Raw genomic sequence first — 27,590 nt, 5'->3', positions numbered from 1 at the left:
GCGGGCGGGCCCGCGGGTCGGGACGTGACATTTATCACCCAAAATATGAAAACAAGAATTGAAAGAAGTGGGAACTAGAAGAAAACTTTCTATTATAAAGACTCTTTTTGCACACTTTTATCGTACAACTTCTTTTCTATGCCCCTTAAGACATATTCTTAAGGGTTATTTACAGTACTCCACCTCCTCAATGGACGATGGGGATCAACTCAATACTGCGGTCCTAATTTACTCTCTAGAATACTCCACTCAATTTTACATAATTCCTCAAAAATATTTAAATCTCTTGGATTAATCCCCTAATTAGTACCTCTAACTAGGTAAACATGCCCTTTTGGTCCCTCTATTCTAATTTGACCCACAGAAATCCCTCTATTTTTCAGTTTGGGAAATGTTGGTCCTACCGTTAACAAAGGTTGGTTTCTCCGTCCAATATTGCCGATGTGGCATTTTTAAAGATTAAAATAATACTAAGCCAGTTTAAAATATCTAGAAAACAGATAAGCCTCGAACTAACAAAATCTTAAGTTATTGGACCCGGTTCCAAAATCAAAGCCGGATCCGAATTCTTTTCACTCCATCATCTTCATTTACTTTCCCTTTTCATCATCTTCCCATCTCCACTCCCCTTTTTCATCATCAACCTAGGCAACAATCGACACCATTTTTCTGTTCAAGGCCACAACCTCTCCTGCGAAGACTGGAGGTCATCCAACCATTCATGTCAATAACCCGGACATACTTATGAAAAAGATGAGAAGAAAGAACAAACTTGAAGTCACTGCATAAAGTTTCACAGGCCATTGAGCACTGAGCCAATCATGATCCGGACAAAATCATGTCATATTAACATTAATAAATGTCATTGATAACAATACCAACCACCAACACTAAAAGTAAACATAATATCTGCAGTTCATGATACAAAAAGAACCAAGTTACTCAGCATCATCATCTCAATCATTTTCATTAATCAAAGCAACCATCTCCCTACATCACCCAATATCTATAATATGTATATATAAGTCCATACATATAAAATAGATAAATTGAAGAAGCACCAAAAAGCCATATTACAACCTAATAGCTACATTAAATCCACAAATCACAAAATTTGATTGATTCATTCATTCATTTTTAATAACTGCATTGTGTTGAGGTTAATGTGTCCAAAAATTGAAGAAGAAGAAGAAAAAGAAACATCAATTTATATTTAAACATACATTTGGAGACATAGCAAACAAATTCTGAGTAGAACAACATCAAGGTTTTGATTCATTCAGTCATTCATTCAAGGTTTTAACATAGCAAATAAAGCAAGTCACCATTGTTGCACAAAACAAACATCCTAACAAAAAATTACATTCAGTCATTGATCCCAGTACAATTCAGTGATTTTTTTTAAGTGCCAACATCTAAAATACTATGTTAAGTTGATAATTCCGAAACACCAACTTCTGCAAGTCCTCTATTTCTCATCCTCTAATCAAGTCAAGCAAGAAGTAGTATTTGTGTTTGCATAAAAAAAAAAAGTATACCTTTGAAATTAGCTTAATATGGTTTCAAACAATGGAAAAAATCTTACAAATAGTTCATTGCCAGTGACAAATGTACTGGAATTGGGAACTTCCCTTCCAATGACAACTCCACCATTATGGGCACCCTACAACTCAAAAGGAATAAATTTCAGCATTAGTGTCATGTAACAAAACAATTCAAGACCACCACAATTAAATTAATTCATACTCTAAAAATTTTGAATGAACTTTGACTAGATGCAGGTGTTTTCCTTTTTCCTCTAAATGCAGCAACCTTGTCTTTATCTTTTGATTTTCCTGCATTTTTATAATGACGTGAACGGTTGGATGTCCTCCGGTCTTCGCAGGGGAGGTTGTGGCCATGAACGGAAAAATGGTGTCGGTTGTTACCTGGGTTGATGATGAAAAGGGGAAGTAAATGAAGATGATGGAGTGAAAAAAATTTGGATCCGAGTTTGAATTTGGAATCGGATCCAATAACTTAAGATTTTGTTAGTTTGAAGCTTATCTGTTTTTTAGATATTTTAAACCGGTTAAGTATTATTTTAATATTTAAAAATGTCACATTATCAATAATGGATGGAGAAACCAATCTCCGTTAACTATAAGACCAACATTTCCCAAACTAGAAAATAGAGAAATTTTTGTGGGTCAAATTAGAATAGGGGACCAAGAGGACATGTTTTTATATTCTAGAATTTTTCATTGTATTTTAGACCAATTGAGAATATTCAAGAAAGACCCACACTTTTACACACTCTTCATAGTTGACAAGATAGTCTATATTACAATGTCTATCAATGGCCAAGTTGGTCAAGACATAGCATTGGAAAGTTGGAAACTCCAATGTAGGCTTTTGTTTAGTGAGGGTTTGAATCCCTCTTTTTATTTCTATTAATTACTATTATAATCCATCATAACAATGTATCATATAACAATCCATACTTTTATTCCAACTCTACATCAAAAGCAGGGTAATTTTTTTGGTGGGGTACCTTATTATGCTCATGCTTCATTTTGAGCACCTTTTTTCAATTTGTATCAAAATGAGTACTTTAATTTAATTTGCTTTCACAGGGAGGGCACTGGAGCTATTCCGGTGATTAAATGCTGACGTGTCCACCGGATATATGACGTGGAATCCTAATTTCAACTTGACTTGCCCACGTGGAAAGGCCACATGGACAACTTATCCACGTCATCAAAAGAATGCCACGTGGACACCAGCCCCTTCTTCTCCCCTTCTACTTCTTCTCCTTCTTTTACATTCGCAGAAAGAGCAGAGTTCCCCTTCTTCTTCTTCTTCTTCTTCTTCTTCTTCTTCTTCCCTGAGAAAGCAGAGATATCCTTTCTCCACCACCAAGACTTGTTTGCCATAACCATGACTCCAACCAAAGTTCTCAAAAACACACACATTACCCCCGAAACCAAGTTACGGAGGCATATGTGTCTCTCTTTTTCTTCTAAAAGCTTGCCATATTCTCAAGTTCTCAACCACTCCCTCATTTTCCATATATTTCATCCTTCCAACCCTTCATTAATTCCTCTTCATCTTCTCCATTATTTCACACACACACAAGTCTTCATCTTCTCATCTTCATTGATTTTCATCTTCATCTTGTTGATGGACTGTAGTTTAGAAGAAGAAAGGCAAAACACATGGAGGAAAAGCAAGGAGTATTGTTCCTCTTGTGAGTTTGAGTTATAGATGGTAAACAACCCTTCTATGTCGGAACCCAACCTTCTCACCACGGATGAGCTCTTCTCCGAAGGTGTTCTTCTTCCTCTTCACATTCTCTCCTCCCATCCCCCGCCACTACCACCACCCTCTGATTACGCCCCTCCATCCTTTCCATACCCAGCTCCTCCGCGTCCTCTCTTTCCTCTTCAAAACGCTAAAAAGACATTTTCAGAGTGTCTGATAAGAAGCCAGATGACAAGAAAGGCAAAAAAAATCCAGCTCCAGCTTTGGTGGTGGTGTCAATACCGAGCTCAACATCTATATATGTCCTTTCTCCTGTAGAAACTCCGTCGGCACCGCCATGTATAGTAGAATAAAGCTGACCTCCATGACTCACAAGTCTAGCAGCGCTCTTTGCTCACGGAGCAACTTCGCTAGTCTAAAATGGACCGCCAGCCCTGTTGGGGGAGAAGAAGAAGCAGAAGAAGAAGAAGAAGAAGGGGCTCGTCCACGTGGCCTTCTTTTGGTGGTGTGAATAAGTTGTCCACGTGGCCTTTCCACTTGTGCAAGTCAAGTGGAAATTAGTATTCCACGTCAGATCTCCGATGGACACGTCAGCATTTAATCACCGGAATAGCTCCAGTGCCCTCCCTGTGAAAACAAATTAAATTAAAGTACTCATTTTGATACGAATTGAAAAAAGTGCTCAAAATGAAGCACGGGCATAATAAGGTACCCCACCAAAAAAATTACCCATCAAAAGCAACTATCAAAATGAACAAAAAAGGAAAAATCTTACTGTTGATTTACTTATAGTACGTAAATGCGGATTAAAGTCCTTAAGTTTTTATTTTATTTTACCACAGTCAAAAAAATCAAAATTGTTTAAATCTTTCTTTCTTACTTCCAGTTGGTTCTTGTATTATTCTATCACTAGCCACTCATTTACTTTTATTTTATTATTATTATTATTATTATTATTAATTTTTAAAATCATTTCTAGATCTAGACCCTTTACTCATTAATCACAATAAAAAACCAAACAGTGTATTCTTTTTTAAACAAGTTCCTTGGCAGTGAGACAGGCGTAAATTAAAGACTCTTTTATTTGTTTTCCTTATTGTATTGATATTTTATATTATACAATAAATTTAAATTAAGACCAGGAGATTAAAAAAAAAAAGTGAAACCTATTCAAAGTATTACAAACACTGAAGTTGGAAAGAAAAACAAGAGATTTTAATATTTAACTAAAATGTAAAAATAAAGGCTATATATACTATTTTATTTTAAAAAGAATAGAGCGTAGCCTACCGGTTCTAATATTCAAAATATACAGTGAATTTTTTTGTGAAAGTAAAAATAATTTTTTGTTTATTAGAATTATATAATTAGGGATTTATCCGTCTTTAAAAAAAACTAAAAAAACTATTTTATGAATCTCAATGAAATTCACCAAGGCTAATAAATAAATTCTCAAATATATATATATATATTTATATATTATATTTCCGATTGACAAAAAAGGGGCCCAAGGCAGTTAGTTTGGGATGATATATTCCCGGCATTATAAATTTGATTGGTACTGAAAATTCAGCATAAAAATAACCACTATTAAATAAGAAGAAAAATTGTCTAATTCAATATCTCATGCTTTTATTACACAAATTAAATATTCCAAAATAATAATAAACAACTAGTCAAAAAGAAAAAAAAACAAGAAAAAGAGAAAAATAATAATAATAATGAGGCTTTTAGATAAACATGATCTCACTCGTCACTATCTTCCACTGGCAAATAATAATACATAATAAATTCAAGAATAAAATATTAAATAGTAAATAATTTAAAGCAAACAAATTATAAAATAATTTTTTATATTTATAATGGAGACGTCAATACCTAAAACACCGACAAAAGTACCCACTTATTACTGACTTACAGCTCATAACCAATATAAAAACCAATTTTTTTTTTAATTAAAAAAATAATATAAAATTTCTAGATTCTCCAAACTTTGAACGCTGTCTTCCCACATCATCCCATGTTATTTATTTTTTATTTCCCAATTTTAAAAAAATCATTAAAAATTGATTATATTTAATATATTTAATTAACAAGTGCATTATTTTTTTTTAAAAATTATATATTTAATTAATACAATTATAAAAGTGAGAGATAATATAAAATAATAAATAAATAAATAAAATTATGGAAAATAAAAAGAGGAAAGCATCACCATCACCGCAAAGAGCTTCGCTTTCCGCCATTGTTACCCCAGCTCATCTCCAGCTTCGATCTCCGCGCCGGTCCGCCATTTTTTTCCACTCTCCTCCTTCGCGGAAGCTCTCAAGTCCATGATTGATAGCTAAAGTTGTCACCTTTAAGGACTAGAGCGGAGAGATCGGGAGAGGAGTGGAGAACCACTGAGATTTTGAGATACTTGTGAAGATGAGCATGTATGGCAGGGATCCGTGGGGAGGTTCGCTGGAGATCTCTCATGCCGACTCGGCGACGGATGATGAGCGTAGCCGGACGCTGCAAGACCTTGACCGAGCGGCACTGTCGACGACGTCGCGCCAGCTCGATGAGACGCAGCAGAGTTGGCTGCTCGCTGGACCTGGCGATCAGGGTAAGAAGAAGAAGAAGTATGTTGATCTTGGGTGCTTGATTGTTAGCCGGAAGCTCTTTTTGTGGATCGTTGGTGCGCTGCTTGCCTCGGCGGTGCTCGCCGGGTTTGTGACTTTGATTGTGAAGACGGTGCCGCGGCATCACGGGCCGAAGCCTCCTGTGGATAACTATACGCTTGCTTTGCGGAAAGCTCTAATGTTCTTCAATGCTCAGCGATGTGAGTGGGTTTTGCTTGATTTGTGAATTTTTGTTCCTCTTTTATTGTGTTTTAGATTTAATTTAGTTCCTTGGCTGCAAAGATGAGATTTTTATGGGCTTTGTGCATGATTTCGTTGTTCTCTTGATTGTTTTGATCGATTTTTTTAGGATTGGTCCTTGTTTCTTTGATGACTTTGGTACCCATTTGACAAAATCTTATCTTTTTTGCACTGCTTGGAGACCTGATTTTTTATGATATTCCTGATTGATTCTTTGCTCTTGTGATGAGATGATCACTGAGAAAAGGAGAAGTTCTCGTTTTGAAGTTTATGGTCATTTCTTTCACAGCTGGGCCGCTCCCAAAGCACAACAATGTATCATGGAGGGGGAATTCTGGCATGAAAGATGGCCTCTCAGACTCTGCTGTTCATAGAAACCTTGTGGGCGGTTTCTATGATGCCGGAGACGCGATCAAGTTCAACTTTCCTTCTTCCTTTGCCATGACAATGTTAAGCTGGAGTGTGATTGAGTACAGTGCCAAATATGAAGCTGCTGGTGAGCTTGGTCATGTCAAGGAGATTATCAAATGGGGCACTGACTACATCCTCAAGACATTCAATTCATCGGCAGATACCATTGATCGCATTGCTGCTCAGGTATTTATTAGTGTGTTGTTATATGAGCTATGGAAGGTAAAATTCAAGAGCTGATTTTGATTCTAAATGCAGGTTGGTCAAGGGGATACCTCTGGCGGGCCGACACCTAATGATCATTACTGCTGGATGAGGCCTGAGGATATTGACTACCCGCGCCCTGTTTATGAGTGTCACAGTTGCTCGGACCTTGCTGCTGAGATGGCGGCTGCACTGGCTTCAGCTTCTCTTGTTTTCAAGGACAGTAAGACATACTCTCAGAAGCTGGTCCACGGCGCCACAACATTGTTCAAGTTTGCGAGAGATCAGAGAGGGAGATACAGTGCTGGTGGCACTGATGCTTCAAAGTTTTATAATTCAACTAGTTATTGGGATGAATTTGTTTGGGGTGGGGCATGGATGTATCTTGCAACTGGGAATACCTCTTACCTTCAATTGGCTACTCATCCAAAGCTTGCACAACATGCCGGTGCCTTCTGGGGCGGCCCTGATTATGGGGTCTTCAGCTGGGACAACAAGCTTACTGGTGCTCAAGTAAGTATACACAGATGAAGATTTTTCTTCTATCCTTTGAATTGTTTGGTTGGATCACTCCATGCTTGTAAGAGGCTACTATATTTGTTGTTGGATGAGGTTGTGTGTCAATTAAAGCTGAAACCAAATGAATTCTCTTGAAAGTATTATGTGCTTAATCAAGGTTGATGACAATTATCCTAAAATTCTAAGCATTGGCCATGAAAAATTTTAATACATCTGTTTTCAAGGTCGCATATCTGATTCTGTTGACAATGACAAATCTCTTAGAAATGTTATACTCACTTGGTTCTTTTGCTCTTCTCATCCAGGTTCTTCTTAGCAGACTCAGGCTGTTTTTGAGCCCAGGATATCCGTATGAAGAGATGTTGAGAACTTTCCACAATCAAACCGGCATCATAATGTGCTCATACTTACCAATTTTCACCTCCTTCAACCGGACCAAAGGTTTGAGAACTATCATACACTTTGAGTGAACTCTATCTTCTTGTAACATCTCAATAATCAGATTGTTCTTGCAGGCGGTTTGATACAATTGAACCATGGGAGACCTCAACCACTTCAGTATGTAGTGAATGCAGCTTTTCTCGCATCAGTGTTCAGTGACTATCTTGAAGCTGCTGCCACACCCGGGTGGTATTGTGGACCTAATTTCTACTCGGTTGATGTCTTGCGAAATTTTGCGAAAACTCAGGTATGTAAATGATCCTCATCATCAATACACTTACTTTTATAGTCCTCTCTGATAAAATACCTGTTCTTTGGGCAGATTGATTATATTCTTGGTAATAATCCTCGAAAGATGAGTTATCTTGTTGGCTTTGGCAATCACTATCCGAAGCATGTTCATCACCGGGCCGCATCAATTCCAAAGAACCGGGTGAAATACAACTGCAAGGGAGGTTGGAAATGGAGGGATAGCCATAAACCGAATCCTCACACCATCGTAGGAGCCATGGTTGCTGGTCCTGACAGACATGATGGCTTCCGAGATGTTCGCACAAACTACAATTACACTGAGCCAACGCTTGCAGGTAATGCTGGTCTCGTCGCAGCACTTGTGGCCTTATCTGGTGAAAGCAATGGAGTTGATAAAAACACCATGTTCTCTGCTGTTCCACCAATGTTTCCAACTCCTCCGCCTCCACCAGCACCATGGAAGCCGTAAGACACGAAATCGATCAAAAATTGTGCAGAGAACTAACTATAATCAATCCATGGTTTCCATTCCTTCAGCATTTTCATTGTATCATGCTTTTTGACTAATTTCTAGTTTATGGTAAATAAGTAAAATTTGATTTCTTGTTACCAAATCCTGTGACTTTTGTTGATCAGTATCAAACAATTGTTGGCTGGAAGATATGTGACTACTTTTTCTTCAGATACAATGCAAACTGACAGAAAAAGTCTCACATCATCTTAGTCTTTATCGGTAGCCTCAAGCAGATGATATGTATTAGAGAAAAAGACAAAAGACTTGTAGATATGTATGTGTTAAGGAAAAGATAAATGTTGGGCATGCAAGCCAGCTTCAATAGACTCTATATATAATGATGCATTTCTCATCATCTTCTTCATCATCATCATCGTCGTCATCGGTTCAAGAGAGCAAGGCTGAAGAGAAGGTAAGGCTTGTATTTGATTAACATTTCATTGATTTCTAGTTCAAGTATTTAAAAGTAGAAATCTTTTCATGGATTGCAGATGGAAATGGAAAGTCTGCAGAAACATTTAGAAGCACATTCACTGGTGGAAAATATGCAGAAATTGATCACTGGACCTTCAGAATCAGGGAAAGAAGTGTGTCCTATTTGTCTTCAAGAGTTCATGGTTGGATGTGAAGTGAGAAGCACAAGATGCTCTCATAAGTACCATGAGAATTGCTTGATTGAGTGGTTGAAGAGAAGCCATTACTCATGTCCATTGTGCAGGAAATCAATCCCATTTACATTGGAAGAATTCCTCAGAATTGTTCAATCATCTGATGGTGATGCTTGAATTTCTGCTGTTGTAAAACTTGTGTCTTATCTGTTTATTTTTCTCTATTTTTCCACCCTGAAGAGAGAAGAAATAATCAGAATAAGCAGTTTTTTTGTTGGTAAAGTTAATTTTAGTTATCATTTAATAATAAAATAGTTTGTATTTATTGCATGCATAATTGTGTTTATTATATTATATTGTTAATGTTGGATGATATATTTTATTTTTGAGCTGTATTATATAAAAATTGAATTAATGAGGGATTTTTTTTTTGAATTTAAAATGGTTTACAATTTTTAAGATATAATATAATTTTTTATTTATGTTTGATTGTCGCTGTTTTATGTGATCAAGTGGTATGTCTCAGACATGAAAATAAATATTTTTATTAATATTATGAGTATTTGCATTTGGTGAATGTTAAACTAAATTACTGTAGAATTTTAGATAAGTACTATTTTATAAAGAGAGTTAGTGGTATACAAAGTCCGAAAGTTTTATTAAATATTATGTATGAATTATAATAATTGGTGCGTAATTGAGGGTTATATACGGACATGTGGGTTGTATAATACATAAACATAAGTGGGAATTGAGGGTGTTATTGGTGATTAATTACACCTACTTATATGAAGTAATATATTATATTAAGGTCTCATATATATAAATATATGAAGAATTTTGAATTCAATTATAATTTGTTGATGGGCACGATTGTGATTATCAAAATTATAGTATATGCACTAGCTTGATCTGTTTAATATTTATACATACTATAATATTAAAAAAAAATTATTAATGCAAATATTATTATATTATAAGAAAAATCTCGGCATTTACATTGGTTTGAGGATTTTGCACTATAGAAATCTTTAAAAGTAACTCTCATCTATCACACATATTCATGTTTTCATGTAATTAATTATCAATAATTATTTGATTATAAATTAAATAGTAATAAAAATTCCCTAACCTAATTAGATTAGGAAAATTCCTAACATCTTTATTTTATAAAGTTTCACAATAATCAAGGGGTTTTTAGTTAAAAATAGAGGTACTAATATAGTAATATGCCATTAACTCATTTTTATTTATAATTAGTTGGTTATTAATCAAATATAATCTCTCAATGGAAGTTCTACTGGATTTTTTTTTTTCTATTTTCAAAAAATAGTCTGAACACACCAAAATTTCTTCAAATGTGTTTTCCTTTTAAAAAATAAATAATTAATTAATCCATACCACATAAAAAGCTTTGAAAAAAATTAGTTTATATCTTCAATCATTGGACTCACAAATCCTTACTCTTGGAAAATATTTTCTAGACATAAATCATGTATGTGTGTGTATCAAGACATAAATTTCTAAAAGAAAATGTATAATGAGATTTCTAGAGAATGAGATGTGGAATATTATTTGCCTAAACATAATGTAGTAATTTACAATGGTGGTGTTTGATTGAGAAATCATTTTATAGGTAATATTTATTTATTGTATTTGGTTGGTCATAGTAATTAAGTAAAATAATAAAATTCCCAAAATACTCGTAAAATTAAAATTTTTAATAAATTTAAAATAGAAATGGAACAAAATTTTCATAGTATAATTAAAATTACAAACCAAAACTAATATATATTAACTATAATACTCTCAATACACATAATTATTAAAAAATAACTATAACAACAAATAGAATGTAAATTTAAAATGATAATTAAAAATTGAAGGGTAATTATGTCTAATCTTTAAAAATAAATGTAATTTTGTTTTTAAAAAAAGTTATATTGTAACGGTAAAACTATTTAAAAATTTTAACTTGTACTTGATAAACCAAGATAAACACATTTGTTTAGAGGTGTAATGTGATTATTAAGTTTCTTGGTAACATTTTATTAGTGGGATTTTAAAATTACAATCAATAGTACTGGAACACAGTTCAAATGTAATGATATTTCAGATTATTGTGTGATTACCTGAAATAGTTTCATATTGAATAATGCTATATTTACATACTAGTTTTCAGAATAGGTTTCTTCCATAAACCTCAAATTCAAACATATAAACCTTGAACTCAAAAAAATTATAAAATATTATAAAACCATAAATCTAAAACCCTGAAATTTAAACACTATAAAACCCTGAACCCTAGTGCTAAACCTTAAACTTTATATCATAAACCCTAAACTAATAAATTGAAAACTTCTAACAATAAACCCGGAAACCCTCTTCGCGTTTAAAGTTAATTTTGTATGAACAAGAGAAAATTTTTTTTTTCAAAGAAAGATTAAGAAAGAAGAAGAATGGCGTGTTGTTGATATGGATGACAACATCTAAACCCTTAATGCAAAACCTTAAATTAAAAATCCCTATGCTCCTTTTTATCAGTGACAAATCAATGTTCCTTTTTATCTGTCATTTTTTAACATCAACAAGCATTTGTTATGTTATTTCCAAAATTACCTTTAACACTTTATTCAACTCTCTTCTTGGAATTAAATATAAGAAAGAAATATGAAGATATAAATTAGGGGTAACTTTGGAAAAATGACTAATTTTTTATAAAATTTTGTGAAATAACTAAGTTTTTTTGGTACGTGAAATTCGGTTAAACATGACAGCTACAAAGAAACGGAGGGAGTAAATTGAAAACTCCTAACAATAAAACAGAAATCTTCTACTCGGATGGTGATATGGATGCCAACATCCATATCATTCACCGGGAAAGCTATTAAAAAATCCATTATGTAAAAATATATTTGGTCTTTCACATCACTGCCAATCAAACAACCCAATCCGGTTTCGGTTCGGTTCGGTTCGGTTCGGTCAGTTCGGGCCGGTTTGGTTCATGGTTCGAATATGTGGGCCATTTGGGTCAACCTTTCTCTAAAGAGAAACTATAAACCCTTGCGTGTTTTCTCTCTCTTTCTTTAGCTCTCTCGCTCTCTCGATTCCTCTTGATTTTGGTCGAAATCGATGTAGTTTCTTCTTTCCAGTTGCGGGATCTCACCAACACTGCTGGTGATTGAGTTCTTGTACCTCTTTTGCTGGAGGCCTTGATAGGGCTCATTGTTTTCTTTTTTGGAGAATTTTACACTTGTAGTTTCGTTTGGGTTACGGATTTGTTCTTGTTTTGATTATTTGTATTGATATTATTGTTTTTCTATCGGATTTTTCATGAAAGTTTGAGACTTGGGGTGAAACTGCGGAGGCTGATCAGTTTCTAGGGTTTGGTTTGGACGTGCATGCGGGTTTTATTGGAAAATTTGGGATTAGTGGAAAAAAAAAATAAAGGTTTAATATTGTTTCTGGTTCTCTGATTGTTGATGTTTATGAAAGTTTGAGTTTTGAGAGAGGATTTTGGAGAATTGAAGATTTGCTTTGTAATTGCGTTGAAATATACATTGTTATGGTTTGTCTTGTTATGATTATTATTTTAGGGAATTATCATGTGGCTGGCTGTGTTTATGTTTTTTAATGTGTAAATGCATGCATAATTAGGGTGATTTGTTGTTTGATAAGTAATGCTTGATTTTTCTTGTGCTATGATTGGGAATATTGGATTATGATGCTCTACAGTGATGCTAAAAGTTTCAGAAAAATATTCACTTGATTTGTTTGCAAAACCACCAAATTGGATTAGAGCAATTTTATGATTGTGGAGGATAATTTCATTAATGGATCGGATATATGGTTGACAAAATGAGATAATTTTGTTTTGAGTTTCTTCTTGTTTGGCAAATGTACTTAGAGGAAATGTCTTAATGACAAAACTTTGTATGTATAAGTTGGTATGCATATCATAGGTGAATATATCGTAGGCGAATGTATGTTGACTTTAGGATGAGTTCTACCATTATAAGATATCAGTACATTATGAAATTCATTAACCCAAAGCTTAGCATGAAAATTTAAAGGGTTTCCATGTTTCTTGGTTCAGTGGTATTTATAAGGTGATTTTGATTTTTGAGGGATCATGTAGTTATCCATCTGAGAATTGTATGTATTGGAAAGAGCCCAGATTTATTGAGTTTTCTTGAGATTTGGCTTTCTTATGTGTTTGAAGAATAGCCCTCCTTTGGTTTGATGTTGGAGATGAAGCTAGGTTATGTTCTTTCAAAATCTCAAATAACTTTCCTTGAATTTTTCAAAATGACAATCAGTTTGTCCTAGACCCTTGGAGGCATGGAAGCTTTATCTGAAAATGATTGTCCTTGTAGGTTTCTTGTGGAAATTCTCATTTTCCAAGAAGACAATTTATGAGATAACCATGAATTTTTGCGAGATTGATGATAATAAGAAATTCCGTGAGATTGGCACTAATGAGGCAAAGTTTAAATGTCTTCAGTCAATTTGGAAGTGAATTGAATATATGACGACCCAAAGAGAAAGAAAGGAAGGTATGACGATAGGGTTTAAGTTTGCAGATTCTGCATTCTTTATTTGTCAGTCATGAGAGAATTGCTTGGTCACATTAATTAGAGTTTTCTGGAAAAAAAAAAGAACATATTTTTATTATGATATGCTACAGGATAGAGTAGTAATCCTATTGGACAAATTACACAGAAAAAAAATGTACAAGCCCAGTTAAGTTGTGAATCCGACAAAGGTTATGGGACCTTATTTAATTAACCTTTTGAAAAATACATGTGTATTATCAAATAATTGGCCATTGGAACTAAATCTTTTGGTTCTTACTGGTGTTAACAACACTTGAGAATTTGAAGCAAACAGAGGGCAATTTAATCTCAATATTTACCATGTCCTTTTTTGATCATATAAATTTAAGCTGTGATATAGACTAGGATGATAACTCTTATGGTGGATATTTATAATGCCTTGTTTCGGATCCTCCAGTTTTGTAATGTCTCCGTTTCTTTCCTAATTTACCTATTGCTCATGTTGTTTCTTCTGTCTCATGTCAGGACGCAGTTAACAGTGCATATATCCAAAAGTGGGATGGCTCCATACTGGTGTTTGAGCAGGAAACTCAAGCCATGCATCTGTGATTGAGGCTTGTTTTAATTATCTTGGCATTGCCACAATGTCCGGGTTGCTCAATGTATATTGATCTTCCATATCATGTTGACTAGAAATTATGTGGTCTTTGTCTTTTTGTTTTCTTTTTAATCAAATATTAACTTGGAATTATGCATTTGCCCCAATAATTCTTTCACTCTTCCCATATACTATGCTTTGCTGTACAAATTTTTTTAATTGGGGGCATTAATATTTGTAATGGATGATCAGTAACAGATTTTTCATGCCAAGAACCATGACTTGATGAAGAGTCAGTATTGATGTTATTGATTGCTTCTCTTGTTGCTCATTAGTTTGCAAATTGAATCTTGATATAGAAGTAATCATACATATGTGGGGTCATATCTGAATGTATCTTATATTTGCAGTCTACACTTGGTGGCTCAACTTCAAATCTACCTGACTCGACTGGCCGGTCTTTTGCAACATCATTTTCTGCTCAATCAGCTAATGCCCCAGGTTTCCATCACTCTGGTGAGTAGGTTTTTATTGTTTCCATTTAATCTTCAGATACATATCATACTAACTAATAATCTAACTGTTAATTTAGGTGCCTTGCAAGGGCTGCATAACATTCATGGAGGCTTCAGCATTCCAAACATGTCCGCATCCCTTACATCCCTTACATCACGTAATGCAGCAATGAATGGTGTCCCATCAAGTGGAGTTCAGCAACCAGGCGGAAACATTTCAAATGGACGTTTCACATCAAACAACATGCCAGTTCCTATACCTCAGGTTCTCTTTCATGGCAATATCCTTAACTAGATTTAAATGTCAGGCATTTTGTTTATTTAGCTTTGCTTACCATTTTATCTTATAGTTCTTTCACTGTTTGCCAAACAGATGTCTCATGGAAGCTCTCATGGTCATTCAGGGCTAACAAATAGGGGTGGTATTAATGTGGCAGGAGGCCCAGCTTTTAGTAGCAGCATGAATGGTTCAATACCAGGGATTTCCTCTAGTCCTGGTACTGCTGGCAGCCGTAATTCTGTTCCTGGGTTGGGAATATCTCCAATTTTTGGAAATGTAGGTCCTCGAATTACAAATTCTATTGGCAATATTGTCGGAGGCAACATGGGAAGAAGTATAAGCTCTGGAGGATTATCCATTCCTGCCCTTGCATCACGAGTGAATTTAGGTGCTAATGGTGGGTCAGTGAGTCTCAGTGTGCAAGGTTCCAACCGGTTTCTGGGTGGCATGCTTCAACAAGGCAAGCAACTGGTGTATTTACAGTACTCAATAACATGTTCTCTTTAACTTTTCCGGTCTTGAATATCCTTAGAATTTCTACAAAAACTTTCAGTATTGGTCACAACTTGAAAACCCTGAAAACTACAATTTTCTTGATTCCCATTACCACCCAGTTACTCTTTTCCCTTCTACTTTTGTGCTTTTGTTTTAGTTTTAATGCTTTTAAGGTCAGAAGGATCTCTTTGCTCCTGTTAACATATTATTCTAGGAAGTAATGTTAAATTCGTTCTTGCTTTGGAAACCCTGTTATGCATTGATCTAGGTTTCCATATAGCACGATTTTCTAGGTAACAGCATGCAAGTGACAGAAGGATATCTTTACTTTTTTGACTTTTACCTGCTTCGTACACGTGTCTTACCAACATTAATTTTATCAGCAGCACCGCAGATAATTGGTATGATAGGAAGTTCTTACCCATCATCTGGAGGACCATTTTCCCAGAGTCAGTTACAATCTGGGAACAATCCTTTTAATTCCTTAGGTATGTTGAAAGATGGTAATTCAAATGATACTTCTCCTTATGACATGAGTGATTTCCCCCTGTTATCTGGGCAACCAAATTCCGCTGGAGGGCCCCAAGCGCAATATGGTAAGAGATCACTAGGTCTTTTCCCTAGTTAATTCTCATGCTTTGAAAGGTCATCTGATCAATTAATTTACAGGTTCCTTGAGGAAGCAAGGTGTTGGTGTTAGCTCCATTGTCCAACAAAATCAGGAATTTAGCATGCAGAATGAAGATTTCCCAGCTTTGCCAGGATATAAAGGTGTTTCTGATACACTTTTATTGGGACGATCTTTTGATAGATTTCCCCCAATTTCCTGTCAATTGCAATTTTCTCGTCTATTATATACCTTAGGGTTTCCCCTATAATTAGTATATTTTCAGTTGGATAATAGCAACGATGCTACTTCTGGTGCTATCTCATCGAATAAATCCTTAGTTTTAGGCATCTTTGTGTGATTTCAGCAGTAATTTTTTTCCGCAGATACTTTTTTGATAAGGATGTATTCAGAGTATCCTGTCTATATTATGAAAGGCTTTTATGCTATGCATCCTTATATATGTCTTTACACATCTGCAGCCAACATAAGCAATTCATTTTTTTCCGTTAGAATTATTTACCACTTTCTGGATTTATGTCAGATCTTGGTAATATGGTATATGATGGTCTTGATTTTTTGACGTGATGTTTTCCCCTTCTTTTCTTTCAAATTGTGAAACGGTTATACTTGTGTTCCCACGATTGTGTCTTTCACAGACCCACAACACAACTGAGGTGTCAATGCTTATTTGTGTTATTTTCCACTTTTCTAGATTTCTAACCTATAACTTTTATCTGGTATATGTTGGTTTTTTTTTTTTAAATTCATTTTTAATGTTCCCTCATTCTTTTCCTGAATTCCATATAGGTGGAAGTGCAGAATTTGCAATTGATTTGCAGCAAAAAGAACAGCTTCACGAGAATGCATCTATGGTGCAGTCACCTCATTTTCCTGTGAGCTATGGCTTACATTTAGAATAGTTAATGTTTTGATAATTTACCATATCAAGATAAGATTCAGATACTTATGCAGAAAACTTTGGTTTGCATGTTACCACATAGATGGCAAGATCTGCTGGATTCAACTTGGGAGGATCTTATTCGTCCAATCGTCAGCAGCAACAGCCTCACTCTGCTTCAGTTAGCACAGGGAGTATTTCTTTTTCACCTGGAAACAATCAAGATCTTCTTCATTTGCATGGGACTGACATGTTTCCTTCATCTCATGGAACCTATCACACTCAGGTCTGTTTTTTGTCAATGCTTTCTAGTTAAAATTCAACAAGTATGGTCAGTATTGTTCTGTTATCCCTTCAATCAATTGCTTCAGGTGCAGAATAGTGGACACCATGGTATTGGGTTGAGACCTCTAGGTTTGCCTATTTCATCTGGTATGGGAGACTATGAACAGATTTTGCAACAATATCAACAGCAGCAGAATCAGTCGCAGCTTAGGTTGCAACAGATGTCTGCTGCTTCTCAGTCATACAGGGACAAAGGTTTGAAGTCTACACAAGGGGCACAAGCAAACTTTGATCGATTTGGGCTTCTTGGTTTGACAAGTGTTATGAGCATGAGTGATCCAGATTTATCATCCCTTGCTTTGGGAATTGATTTAACTACATTGGGGTTAAACTTAAGCTCAAATAATAGCCTTTATAAGGCATTTGCTTCCCCTTTCTATGATGAGTCAACCAAAGGAGAACCTGAGTATTCCATTCCAAATTGTTACTATTCTAAACAACCACCTGCTCTAATGGTGAGTTATTTAGCTGCTATATTAATTTTCCTTGTAACTAAGTTTGGCCAATATTTATCACAAGTTCTTTTCCATGGATGCAGCAAGGACATTTTGCAAGGTTTCAGTTGTGCACACTGTTTTACATCTTTTACAGGTATGTTTCTTTAGATGCACACTCTGTTTCTGTAATTGTTGCAATGGTTTTTAAAATCCTGTCTATCGCTTACTCTTTGTACAGCATGCCAAAGGATGAGGCTCAATTGTACGCTGCAAATGAATTGTAAGTGCTCTCTCATTATTTGCTTATATATGTTTGAGATTCTGTTTTGTAAGGACAGTTAATTGGCTGCATATTTGGTCCTAAAATTTTTTAGCTGTCATATTTCATTTTATTCCAAGTTGTGGATTTTCCACTGATAGCAAGTACTCTTTAATCTTTGTATGGGGTAAATGATATTGCAAACTAAAATTTTGCAAGAAATGACTTCAGGTTTTTTTATTCTATAGACTATAGTAAAAGGATTATGGTAATGCATTAATCCCTTCAAAAAAGCAAAAAACCCTATGGAAAGCATGATGGAAAGTTATAGCAGTCAGTTCAATTGAGATACTGATGCACTTTGTACTCTTCTATTCTTTTATGAGCATGGGGATAAAACATATACTTCAAAACCTTTCCTTGTATATCTTTTACCTGTGCACCCAAACACACACGGCGACTGTTAAAGTGACTGATCTAATCTTGTAATCTTGAATTCATAAGTTGTCTCTACTCTAGAATATCATAGAACATAGAATGGCGCAAAAGATAGAGACTGTGTTTGTCCGAAGAAAAGTATTTGCCTCCAAGGACAATACTGATGCTAAACAATGAGAAAGGCAAAAGGGAGGTTATACCACACTTGATGTTAGTATTGGTAAGAAAGTATATATATATATATATTCTGATTTGTATGTTTCACAGATCTTCAAGGGGATGGTTATATCACAAAGTGCACAAAATTTGGTTCATGAAAGTCCCCGACAAAGATCTCGGTAAGACCCTGACTGACGGACGGGGACCCTGCCGTTGCTTTGATCCAAATTCATGGGCAATAGTTCTGAAGGTTTGATTCGTACCCGTCTGAAGTGTGTGCTTCATCGTATCCTTGCATCTATAGTGTCCATTCTCACAACTTGGTTTTGACACGCAGGATGACTTTGTTTACTCCAATGATGACATCGAGAAGAAACCGATATTACTTCCTGCACCTTATCGGCATTAGCTCCTAGACTTTTTGTACATAATAGCTGCATGTTCAGCTTTGATCATAGAAATAACCGGATATAGCTATATATCGTTTCGGACAGGTGTTATGACCCCGGATTCTTGTCTTTCTTTTTCTCATTGATCAGACAGAGGAAAGAAGAAAGAGAAAGATCCATTGAACACCAGAATGATTATAAGAGGGCATTAGAATCAGGTAGAACTTGTTCAATCTGTAAACATATGTTATTGTGATTAGCTTCAGGGCTTTTGATGTGTTTTAATCAGTGTCAGACAAGTCTATGTACTTGTTTTGGAGAATTAACATTGTGCTGTTAACTTGTTGACAGTTCTTTTCCAGTTTTATAATTTTAAGCCTTGCAATTTTAAAATTATTCATTACTTGCCTTTTTCCATTTTGATTTCTATGCTATATGAGCCTCATAAACAGTAGAGTTTTTTCTTCTTAATGTGTACACCTGAAAGAAAATCAAATTGTATGTTTGAGTGGATTTTGTGATTGGGTTACAAATGTCAAATCATATATTTTCCTTTAATGAAAATGAGATTATTTAGGAAAGGAATTTAATTGAATGTATATTATTGATTATTAAAATAAATTTTATATCCTTTTTTTTATTATGAGTTACCTATTCTCAGTAAATATTATTAATCATTTAGAAATATATTACTATTTAAGTGGGTTTTGGTACCAGTGTTTGAATTTGTTTGTAATGGATCTTTTTTAGGTGAACATGGAAGAAGAGTTTAAATTTTAGAGCATTTTTTTTTTAATAATCAATAATGAGCCTATTGAGTGTATAACTCAAGCCAATGTTTTGAGGTAAATATATTTTGATTTTTTTTTTTTAATAAATCGGACAAACCACTCACTTCAACCAATACTAATGTTAAAAGGAAAGAGTCACTTGAAAAGGTGATTATTTTGAATATTTAAAAAGTTAACCATAATAAGAAACCAAGCCTAATCAACCCAATGTGAAACACTGATTCAACCCATTAGAATAAGCTGCATGCACACATACATATATAAGAGAAATTGTCGCCTATTCTTAGTACATTACATCAAAGCCAAAAGTTCAATGAAATGAATTATTGGAATACACACCCTTGTAGACAACTTAGTTTGTTATGAGTTATGAGTTAAGAAAATATGCTATTGAGATGGAAAGTACAGGAAGTATAAAGACTTAATTTGACTTGATTCACATTCTGTTCAAGTCTTTTTAAACACAGGTGGCAGCGTAAATACTAAAAAAAAAAGGAGTTCAAAGGGAGATTATACATAAAACAACAACAAAAGCAAAGGCAGTGTGATATGTTTATATAGCATTTACAATTCAAGCAGTGATATGTTTATATAGTGTTTACAATTCAGGCATTTACAATATTTACATTTTTGTTGAATGGGTTGGAATTGCTTGAAGCATTATTTGGTACATACAACATGCTATGGTTCCATCCTTCAATGAAGCATAAGATATAACGGCACTTTTGCCAACCCATACTTCAGTCATGAAGCCGAAACTTATTATACGTGCCTAACCCCTGACATAATACAACCTGTAAAATGCGAGCCGTAGTGTCAAAAGAATATTTAAGAAAAAAAAAATTAATGGGCAATAATTAATGGTTTAAAATCACTGATGAGTCCTAAAATTTGAGTCACTGTTGACTTGTTATACAACACAATGATGTTCATTTTGGTCCCTATATTCAACATGGCTGCTGATTTGGCCAAAACATGCACATTTCTATAAATACATGTTGGATAAAAAGGTCGAAATGAACAAGTTACTATAGTTCAGGATTACCAATTGCTTTAACCCAATAATTAATCAATATGGCTGTTGATTTAATATAAAATAGAGGATACCTTTTTACAGAGTTGTACAGTGCTTGTTGATCATACATCATAGACGGGGTAGTGGAAAGGAGAGAAAAGTTGGGCAACAATGTCTGTTGGGTCATCACCCTGTAAATTATTAGATAAAGAGATGGTCAAACAAATAAAAACGGATGAAATGACTAAATACTCTAGGTAGTGTTTGTTTTGTGGTATTTAAAAGTACAATATAACTATAAATACCACATTCAAAAATCTTTTGTTTGATTTGAGAGATTTTAACACACTAAAGTAAAACTAATTACTCCCACGGATGTATTTGGACTTATGTCCAAATTGAACGTAAGTCAAAATCCCAGGAGTTGAAAATCCTTAGATGATATATATATATATATGCATATATATGCATATATAGATATATATACACACACATATACACATGTATATATGAATATATGAATATACACACGCATACATACACTTGTACACACATATATATATATTTATACAAACATACATAGGTATGTTTACATGTATATATATACATACATATACATATATGCACATCTACACACATATACATACACTTATACACATGTATATACATATATATGTATATATTTGTATAAGTGTGTGTATAAGTATATATATATATATAAACATACATATGCATGTTTGTATAAATATACATATGCAAATATGTATGTATACACACACACACATATATATATATACATATATAACAAATCTTTTCAACCACACACACATATATATACATATACATATATATAACAAATATTTTCAACCAAAAATAAAATTTTATAATACATCTCTAGGTGCATACAATTAAACACTAAATTTTGCTGCATTGTATTTTAAAAACCAAGTACTTCAAGTTACATTGTAACTAGAAATCTACTGCATTTAAACTTGCATCTAACCAAACGCCACCTCTCTATCAATTAAAACAAATTAATTTGATTTGTGATCTAGAAAGAAAAGAACACTATATGGGCATGAGGGCATTGTTACAGGAATAATGAAGAAACGTTGATGGAACACTCTCTAAAATTTTGATCTGTGGGTTCATACAAGGCATCAAACATATCTGAAATTCCCATACTAATACTCAAGTAAGAAATTCATTTGCACTAAATAACTGCATTCCATTAACCGAAAATTACTACCTTTATTAAGATTGGATGAATTAATAGATAGCTTTTTAAAATTTACCAGAAACATAATGAAGGCTAAAATCCAGAAATATCAAAAAGTGGAATACTACAGGGCAAACAAAATTTACATAAAAGATCGGAGATGGCAACTTATTGTATTCATGAGGTACCTCATCCTTGTAATCCTGAAGATAGCCTGGGAACTGAGACCAAGTTGGCTCATAAGGCTCAAGTTCAGAGTATTCAGGTTGCTCAGAATAGTTTCTTCTTTCATAATCATAATGAGAATTCTCACTGGCATGCATCTCAGTCCCCCATTCACCATATGATGAAGAATACTGCACACACAAGACAATGAAGCACACCATATTTTCATTCAAGAAACACATGCTAATAATCATAAATGCATTATAAATGAGAAAAAGAAGTTTGATTACTCAACCTACTGAATTGGAATTAGAGGATGTTTGTTTCACATAAAGAAGCAAGTCATGCGAAACTAGAGTCTAGCTTGATAAGTGGTATCAATGGTTAGAGTGTGTAAAATAAAATTTATTCTTTGAAAACAAATGTGATTGGGACCCTAAAAAAATTTATTCTGGATTGAATTTGTAATCACCAAAGGTGAGCTCGAACATGGGGTCACACTCAATAACAAGTGCAAGCAAAGCTTGAACTAAGCTAATTTTGTCCAAGTTCAGCTCATTTAAAGTCCTATCAATGGATCAGCAATGAGAAAAAAGAAGACCGTTTAATTAACCTACCCAATTGGAAGACTCGAAGGATGGCTGTTCCTCATAAACCTCATGATATTCCAATTGTTCCACCCAACCATGCTCAACTGGCTGAACCTCAACACTCAATGGCTGCTCATATTGCTGCTTCTCATATGCATAGATAAGATTTCCATAGGAATAGCTTTCATCCTCCCTCCCCTTCTAAACCAGACATACGAGCAGCATCAGCAAAATCAAACTAAATTCCAGAAGTAAGCAATTACACTGATCAGAAACTCACTTGCTCCATATAATCCTTGTGATTAAATGCATCCCACGACCAAGAAGGCACAACTTGTTCTCTGAATTGAACATGAGCAGGCTCCTCATAGTGATGGTTCTCATAAGCATAGAAAGAACTCTCATTTCCACGATTATCATAATCATAGAAAGAAATCTCCTTTCCATAATAATTCTCATTTCCATAGTTCTCATAGGCATAGAAAGACCTCTCATTTGGATTGGTCTCAATCTCAGCACTCCCCGCACTCTCCGCACTCTCCTCCCCGTTCACCAATGGCCACTATATAAATTTTCAAAAATAAGCACAAAAGACCGCCCAAAAAAAAAAAAAGGTCAAAAGCAAGAAATACCTCATGGAATTCAATCTTCTGATTGATTGCAGGCTGGACCTGCACGGAAAGCGCCATCTCGCCCCCAGGCTTCTTGTTAGCATAGATCGGAATCCCATAACTATCAACCCCAATCCTCCGCTCGCCAAAACCATGAGAATACCCAAAGAGATACTCCAAAGCCCGCCTCAGCGGTCTCCAATGCGAATTCTCCTCAGCATAATCCCAACCACGCCCAGCCCCAAAAGAACCCAAAGCTAGATGATCGTACCAAGGAAACCCTAAATCCACCTGCTGCGGCTGATCCGGCACGACCACGGCATCATCCCCGTCCGAAGACCTCACCGGAGGATAAGAAGAAGCAGGGAAAACGCCATCTATGGAATAGCAAGTAGCCGAAGAAGGAGGAAGGGGAGAGCCATATGTAAGAGCGATGTTGTAGCCGCCCTGGTAGGGATGGGGATTATACTCATCGAAATCATCGTCATCGTCGAAGGAGGAGGCCATGGAGGGATTCAGATAAGGAAAAGAAGATGGGTAGGGGTCCTTGGCCTCCTCCGTTGGCCCGCCATTGATGAGGGTTTGAAGGTTTTGTGTGGTTTTGAGAAGGAGATGGGATTGTGGTAGGGTTTCGTAATCGTACCAAATGGGATGATATTGGAGTCGAAACCCGCCATTAATCTTGGCATTTTCACATTTTGGCCCCCTTATAAAATTTAAATTATTTTTCAGTCCCTCGTAGCTTTAAAAACAAGTAAACAACCTAAATAGTCCTTGTTTTTCATGTGTTTAGGGTAAATTTTTTCAGTGAGTACCTAAGTTTGGTTTTATATCAATTTGAGCACTTACTTTTAATTTATATCAAAATGAGCATAAAATTTTAATTTCATTTCTCCAGTTGGATAATTGGAGATTTCCTGTGGATTTTTGGTGATGTGGACGCTGGAAAGCTTGTCTGGATGCCCTAGGTCCGTGTCACCGACTCACCAACTCAGGCACTTAACCAATGTGGCTTTTTTTAGTCCACGTAGGACGTACATGTCAGCTTCTCTCTCATCATCCTTTTCTTTTCTTCTCTCTCCAGAATATTATAGCCCTGGTGCCGTGGACCCAAGGCATCCACGAAAGCTTTCCGGCGTCCACATCACCAAAAATCCCCAATTATCCAGCTGGAGAAATTAAATTAAAATTTAGTGCTCATTTTGATACAAATTGAAAGTTAGTGTGTAAACTGATATCAGGCAAAACTTAGGTATTCATTGGAAAAATTTACCCAATGTGTTTATATTGGTATAATACCCTAATTAGTCCCTCTACTTTTCTCTCTCTTCTCTTTTAATCCCTTTACTCAGAAATGCTCCCGACTAGTTTCTTTGCTTTTGAAAATATGCCCACTTAGTTAGAAATGCTCTTAACCAGTCCCTCTATTTTTAAAAATGCGCCCACTATGGGCGCATTTTTAAAAATAGAGGGACTTTATGGGCGCATTTTTAAAAATAGAGGGACTGGTTAAGAGCATTTCTAACTAAGTGGGCACATTTTCAAAAGTAAAATGACTAGTCGGGAGCATTTTTTGAGTAGAGGGACCAAAAGAGAAGAGAGATAAAAGTACAGAGACTATTTTGGTGAATATATCGTCTATATTTTGATCATTTAGCTTAAGAAAGTTAAGATTTGCCCCTCTCATTTTTATTTTTTGTTGCAAATTAATCACAAAAATATACTTTGTTAATGGTGATCACACATAGTATATGTTAGCTTATATATTATCTTTGAGAAAAAATGTGTCACGTAGTATGTGACGTAATATGTCAGATATAATCACCATTAACAGTGTATATCGGGTAATTAAATTATAACAGCTAGGAGACCAAATTGTAATTTTTTAAAATTGGGTGACCAAAATTAAAGCACAAAAAGAAAATATTTACCCCCATGCGAAAATGAGTTTTTTACGTGCATATTATTGTAAAAATAATATTTATTTATAAAATTTTAAAAAATATCTTTATTTATCTGTAAAGTAAACAAAAATTGTGGCTTTCGACTTTTTTAAAAAAAAAAAATAATGACAGAGGATTTTATTCGATTATATGACATATGATTTTATAGATTTGTAAAAAAAAAAAAAATCTGTTAATACTATTAACTTAATAATAACATTAATCATTGTGCAACCCTCAAATGTAAAAGTTAATATAAAGCAGATGAAGTAAATAAAAATTAGTTTTAAAAAAATATAAAAAATACTTTTTTAAACCTTATTCACTTTCATTCATTTTTTTTTGAAGGAAAAGAAATTCAATTTATATTTATAAATTAATTTTTAACTATAAAAGTACGTCAATATTTGACTCAGTTAGTGTTAGCCAGTCTTGAATAAGTTCGTATTTAACAAAATTAAAGTCTATATCAAATCGTAAAAATTAAATCAGGGCAATAATAGTCAACACATTTATTATTAATAAATCGTCCAATTTGTATAATATTTATAAATAAATAAATAAATAAATATATTTATTTATTTATTTGAAATTTATTAATAGGATAATTAACGTTTTTCTTTATGATTTCAAATAGTTATGTTTTAAGGTGAAAAAGATTAACTAGACCAACGGTCTTTGGGTCAATTAGTATCGGGTCCCTTACGTAGGGCGTTTATTTCGGGGAGGACCCGAGATCGCACCTCATGTCCTATGTAAAGTGAGGGTACATGGATTGGCGTTGAGCCTGCTCTCCCATATGTCATGACGTCCCGCAGCTAGTCTTTGGTCGCCTTTCTCAAAAAGATTAACTAGATAAAGATTTTATAAATATTTATTTAATACACATTTATTATGGACTCTTTTTTGTCATATTATTTTGAGGTTATTTGTCACCTGTATTTATTATTCTTTTTATTTATTTTTTGGACAATTCTATCATTTAATATTTTTCATTCTGATACACATGCCACCCATATTAGTATTTCATCTTTTTCTCTCCATATTTTTTCTTCATTATTTTTTTGCAATATATTATGTTAAATCTTTTGTTTTAAGGAACTCTCTTTTTGAATGCTTAAGTAATATGGAAAGTCAAAATTATAACTTTAAGTGCAACTCAAGGCTAGAGTTTTGACATTCCCAAAAAAGAAAATTTTATTTTATAAATTATTTTTTATTGGGAAAAATAAAAATGGTGATTTTTTTTTCCTAAATCACATAAATAAATTTAATTTTAAAAATTGATCACACAGTTAAAGGAGTCCAGCAACCCTACTATAAAAAAGTCATAGATTTAGAAAATTAAAGCCCTCAGTTGTAAGTGCGGGCTTGCTGTTTTTTATTGAATTATCGTTGTTGCATTTGTCAAGAATAAAATACATATTTATTTAGTTTTTTTAAAAAAACTTTCAATGAGTGAATTTTTTAAACTAACTATTCCTTAATTTTGCGAGAGAAAATTATAAAATATCTTTTATATTTTTTAAAAATATAAATATAATAAAATTACAGATTCATAGAAATTTTCATTTTGTATTTAAATAGCTTCATTAAAAAAATTGAAAACATGTGAACTAAATTTAGTTAACATTTTTTGTTTTAAGTTTCCTTGTTAACTAATTAAATCAATCAAAATTATAAAAATAAATTTTATTTGTAAATAGTAACATTCTCTTATAGTCAGTTAGGAACATAAATCACTGTAATTAAAAACAAACAAAATAAAAAAATATATATTTTATTTTTTTAAAATATTTGAAAAGGCAGTGACTAACAAGCAATAAAAAAAAAGTTCACAAGGACTTTTAAATAATTTTAATTACCTACATCAAATCCAGACCGGGCCCGCGCCCCAGCGCACGGACCCATTCAAACGACCCATTCCACGCTGGCACTGTCCAACTAGTCACCCTAAAAACGAACCCATAAATTGACTCCACAAGCAAACCCGACACACCAAACCACCAAACAAGTCTCATTCTCCGGTGCATCTAACTCCAAACCCAGTACCTCAACCACATCAACTAAACTAATCCTTACCACGTGTCACTCTATCAACTCCCTACCAACGTCACCTCAACAAGTAAAAACTCGCCACGTGTAATATCGCAGTACATAAACATACACTGAGAGGACAAGCTAAACCCACAGTAACGTAATAAAAAAATAATAATAAAAT

At 34.2% G+C, this 27,590-nt stretch overlaps 4 protein-coding genes and 1 non-coding gene across 11 annotated transcripts; 3 read left to right on the top strand and 2 right to left on the bottom strand.

Moving 5' to 3' along the window:
- Positions 1 to 5,463: 5,463 nt before the first annotated feature.
- Positions 5,464 to 8,652, top strand: LOC120273595 (endoglucanase 9-like). The gene is made up of 6 exons (XM_039280256.1): positions 5,464 to 6,067; positions 6,397 to 6,704; positions 6,777 to 7,235; positions 7,547 to 7,682; positions 7,757 to 7,929; positions 8,005 to 8,652. The coding sequence occupies exons 1-6, from the start codon at positions 5,671 to 5,673 to the stop codon at positions 8,401 to 8,403; spliced, it is 1,872 nt and encodes a 623-aa protein (XP_039136190.1). The 5' UTR covers positions 5,464 to 5,670; the 3' UTR covers positions 8,404 to 8,652.
- Positions 8,653 to 8,717: 65 nt separating this feature from the next.
- LOC120273596 (E3 ubiquitin-protein ligase RNF181-like) lies at positions 8,718 to 9,390 on the top strand. The gene is made up of 2 exons (XM_039280257.1): positions 8,718 to 8,860; positions 8,940 to 9,390. The coding sequence occupies exons 1-2, from the start codon at positions 8,786 to 8,788 to the stop codon at positions 9,231 to 9,233; spliced, it is 369 nt and encodes a 122-aa protein (XP_039136191.1). The 5' UTR covers positions 8,718 to 8,785; the 3' UTR covers positions 9,234 to 9,390.
- Positions 9,391 to 12,117: 2,727 nt separating this feature from the next.
- Positions 12,118 to 19,431, top strand: LOC120273559 (probable NOT transcription complex subunit VIP2). Of its 6 annotated transcripts, none has more exons than XM_039280200.1 (14): positions 12,118 to 12,233; positions 14,138 to 14,274; positions 14,621 to 14,726; positions 14,803 to 14,990; positions 15,099 to 15,465; positions 15,887 to 16,096; positions 16,170 to 16,271; positions 16,918 to 17,003; positions 17,112 to 17,294; positions 17,380 to 17,808; positions 17,892 to 17,944; positions 18,029 to 18,070; positions 18,755 to 18,896; positions 18,984 to 19,431. In XM_039280200.1, the coding sequence occupies exons 2-14, from the start codon at positions 14,257 to 14,259 to the stop codon at positions 19,053 to 19,055; spliced, it is 1,998 nt and encodes a 665-aa protein (XP_039136134.1). In that variant the 5' UTR covers positions 12,118 to 12,233; positions 14,138 to 14,256; the 3' UTR covers positions 19,056 to 19,431. The 6 variants fall into 6 exon arrangements, with proteins under 6 accessions (XP_039136134.1, XP_039136135.1, XP_039136130.1 ...); XM_039280201.1 differs by having other exon boundaries at positions 15,884 to 16,096; positions 16,918 to 16,982; XM_039280196.1 differs by having other exon boundaries at positions 15,884 to 16,096.
- LOC120274373 lies at positions 14,649 to 14,726 on the bottom strand. Its single transcript, XR_005540897.1, has one exon. It is a non-coding gene; the product is annotated as a small nucleolar RNA snoR35 (small nucleolar RNA).
- Positions 19,432 to 20,309: 878 nt separating the features above from the next.
- On the bottom strand, positions 20,310 to 24,060 carry LOC120273985 (uncharacterized protein At5g39570-like). Of its 2 annotated transcripts, none has more exons than XM_039280734.1 (6): positions 23,448 to 24,060; positions 23,096 to 23,377; positions 22,843 to 23,016; positions 22,249 to 22,416; positions 20,934 to 21,032; positions 20,310 to 20,620 (listed from the first exon to the last, which is right to left on the bottom strand). In XM_039280734.1, exons 1-5 carry the CDS (start codon positions 23,931 to 23,933, stop codon positions 20,964 to 20,966), a joined length of 1,179 nt encoding a protein of 392 aa, XP_039136668.1. In that variant the 5' UTR covers positions 23,934 to 24,060; the 3' UTR covers positions 20,310 to 20,620; positions 20,934 to 20,963. The 2 variants fall into 2 exon arrangements, with proteins under 2 accessions (XP_039136668.1, XP_039136667.1); XM_039280733.1 differs by having other exon boundaries at positions 22,228 to 22,416; positions 22,843 to 23,013.
- Between the last annotated feature and the right edge of the window lie 3,530 nt (positions 24,061 to 27,590).

The sequence above is a fragment of the Dioscorea cayenensis genome, chromosome 12 (genome assembly GCF_009730915.1).
Source record: "Dioscorea cayenensis subsp. rotundata cultivar TDr96_F1 chromosome 12, TDr96_F1_v2_PseudoChromosome.rev07_lg8_w22 25.fasta, whole genome shotgun sequence".
Classification (NCBI taxonomy): Eukaryota; Viridiplantae; Streptophyta; class Magnoliopsida; order Dioscoreales; family Dioscoreaceae; genus Dioscorea; species Dioscorea cayenensis.
This window is presented reverse-complemented; position numbering and strand designations above follow the sequence as displayed.

What these genes read in the sequence shown, in the direction of transcription:
- LOC120273595 (XM_039280256.1), top strand. Translation starts at nt 5,671, where the DNA reads ATGAGCATGTATGGCAGGGATCCGTGGGGAGGTTCGCTGGAGATCTCT. An exon ending in ACAAGCTTACTGGTGCTCAA is followed by an intron (nt 7,236 to 7,546) that starts GTAAGTATACAC and finishes CTTCTCATCCAG; the next exon opens with GTTCTTCTTAGCAGACTCAG. An exon ending in GAAATTTTGCGAAAACTCAG is followed by an intron (nt 7,930 to 8,004) that starts GTATGTAAATGA and finishes TTCTTTGGGCAG; the next exon opens with ATTGATTATATTCTTGGTAA.
- LOC120273596 (XM_039280257.1), top strand. Translation starts at nt 8,786, where the DNA reads ATGATGCATTTCTCATCATCTTCTTCATCATCATCATCGTCGTCATCG. An exon ending in AGAGCAAGGCTGAAGAGAAG is followed by an intron (nt 8,861 to 8,939) that starts GTAAGGCTTGTA and finishes CATGGATTGCAG; the next exon opens with ATGGAAATGGAAAGTCTGCA.
- LOC120273559 (XM_039280196.1), top strand. An exon ending in CTGTTTTACATCTTTTACAG is followed by an intron (nt 17,945 to 18,028) that starts GTATGTTTCTTT and finishes CTCTTTGTACAG; the next exon opens with CATGCCAAAGGATGAGGCTC. An exon ending in TTGTACGCTGCAAATGAATT is followed by an intron (nt 18,071 to 18,754) that starts GTAAGTGCTCTC and finishes TATGTTTCACAG; the next exon opens with ATCTTCAAGGGGATGGTTAT.
- LOC120273985 (XM_039280733.1), bottom strand. Translation starts at nt 23,933, where the DNA reads ATGGCCTCCTCCTTCGACGATGACGATGATTTCGATGAGTATAATCCC. An exon ending in ACAAGGATTATATGGAGCAA is followed by an intron (nt 23,014 to 23,095) that starts GTGAGTTTCTGA and finishes CTGGTTTAGAAG; the next exon opens with GGGAGGGAGGATGAAAGCTA. An exon ending in TACCTCATGAATACAATAAG is followed by an intron (nt 21,033 to 22,227) that starts TTGCCATCTCCG and finishes AATAATTTACAG; the next exon opens with GGTGATGACCCAACAGACAT.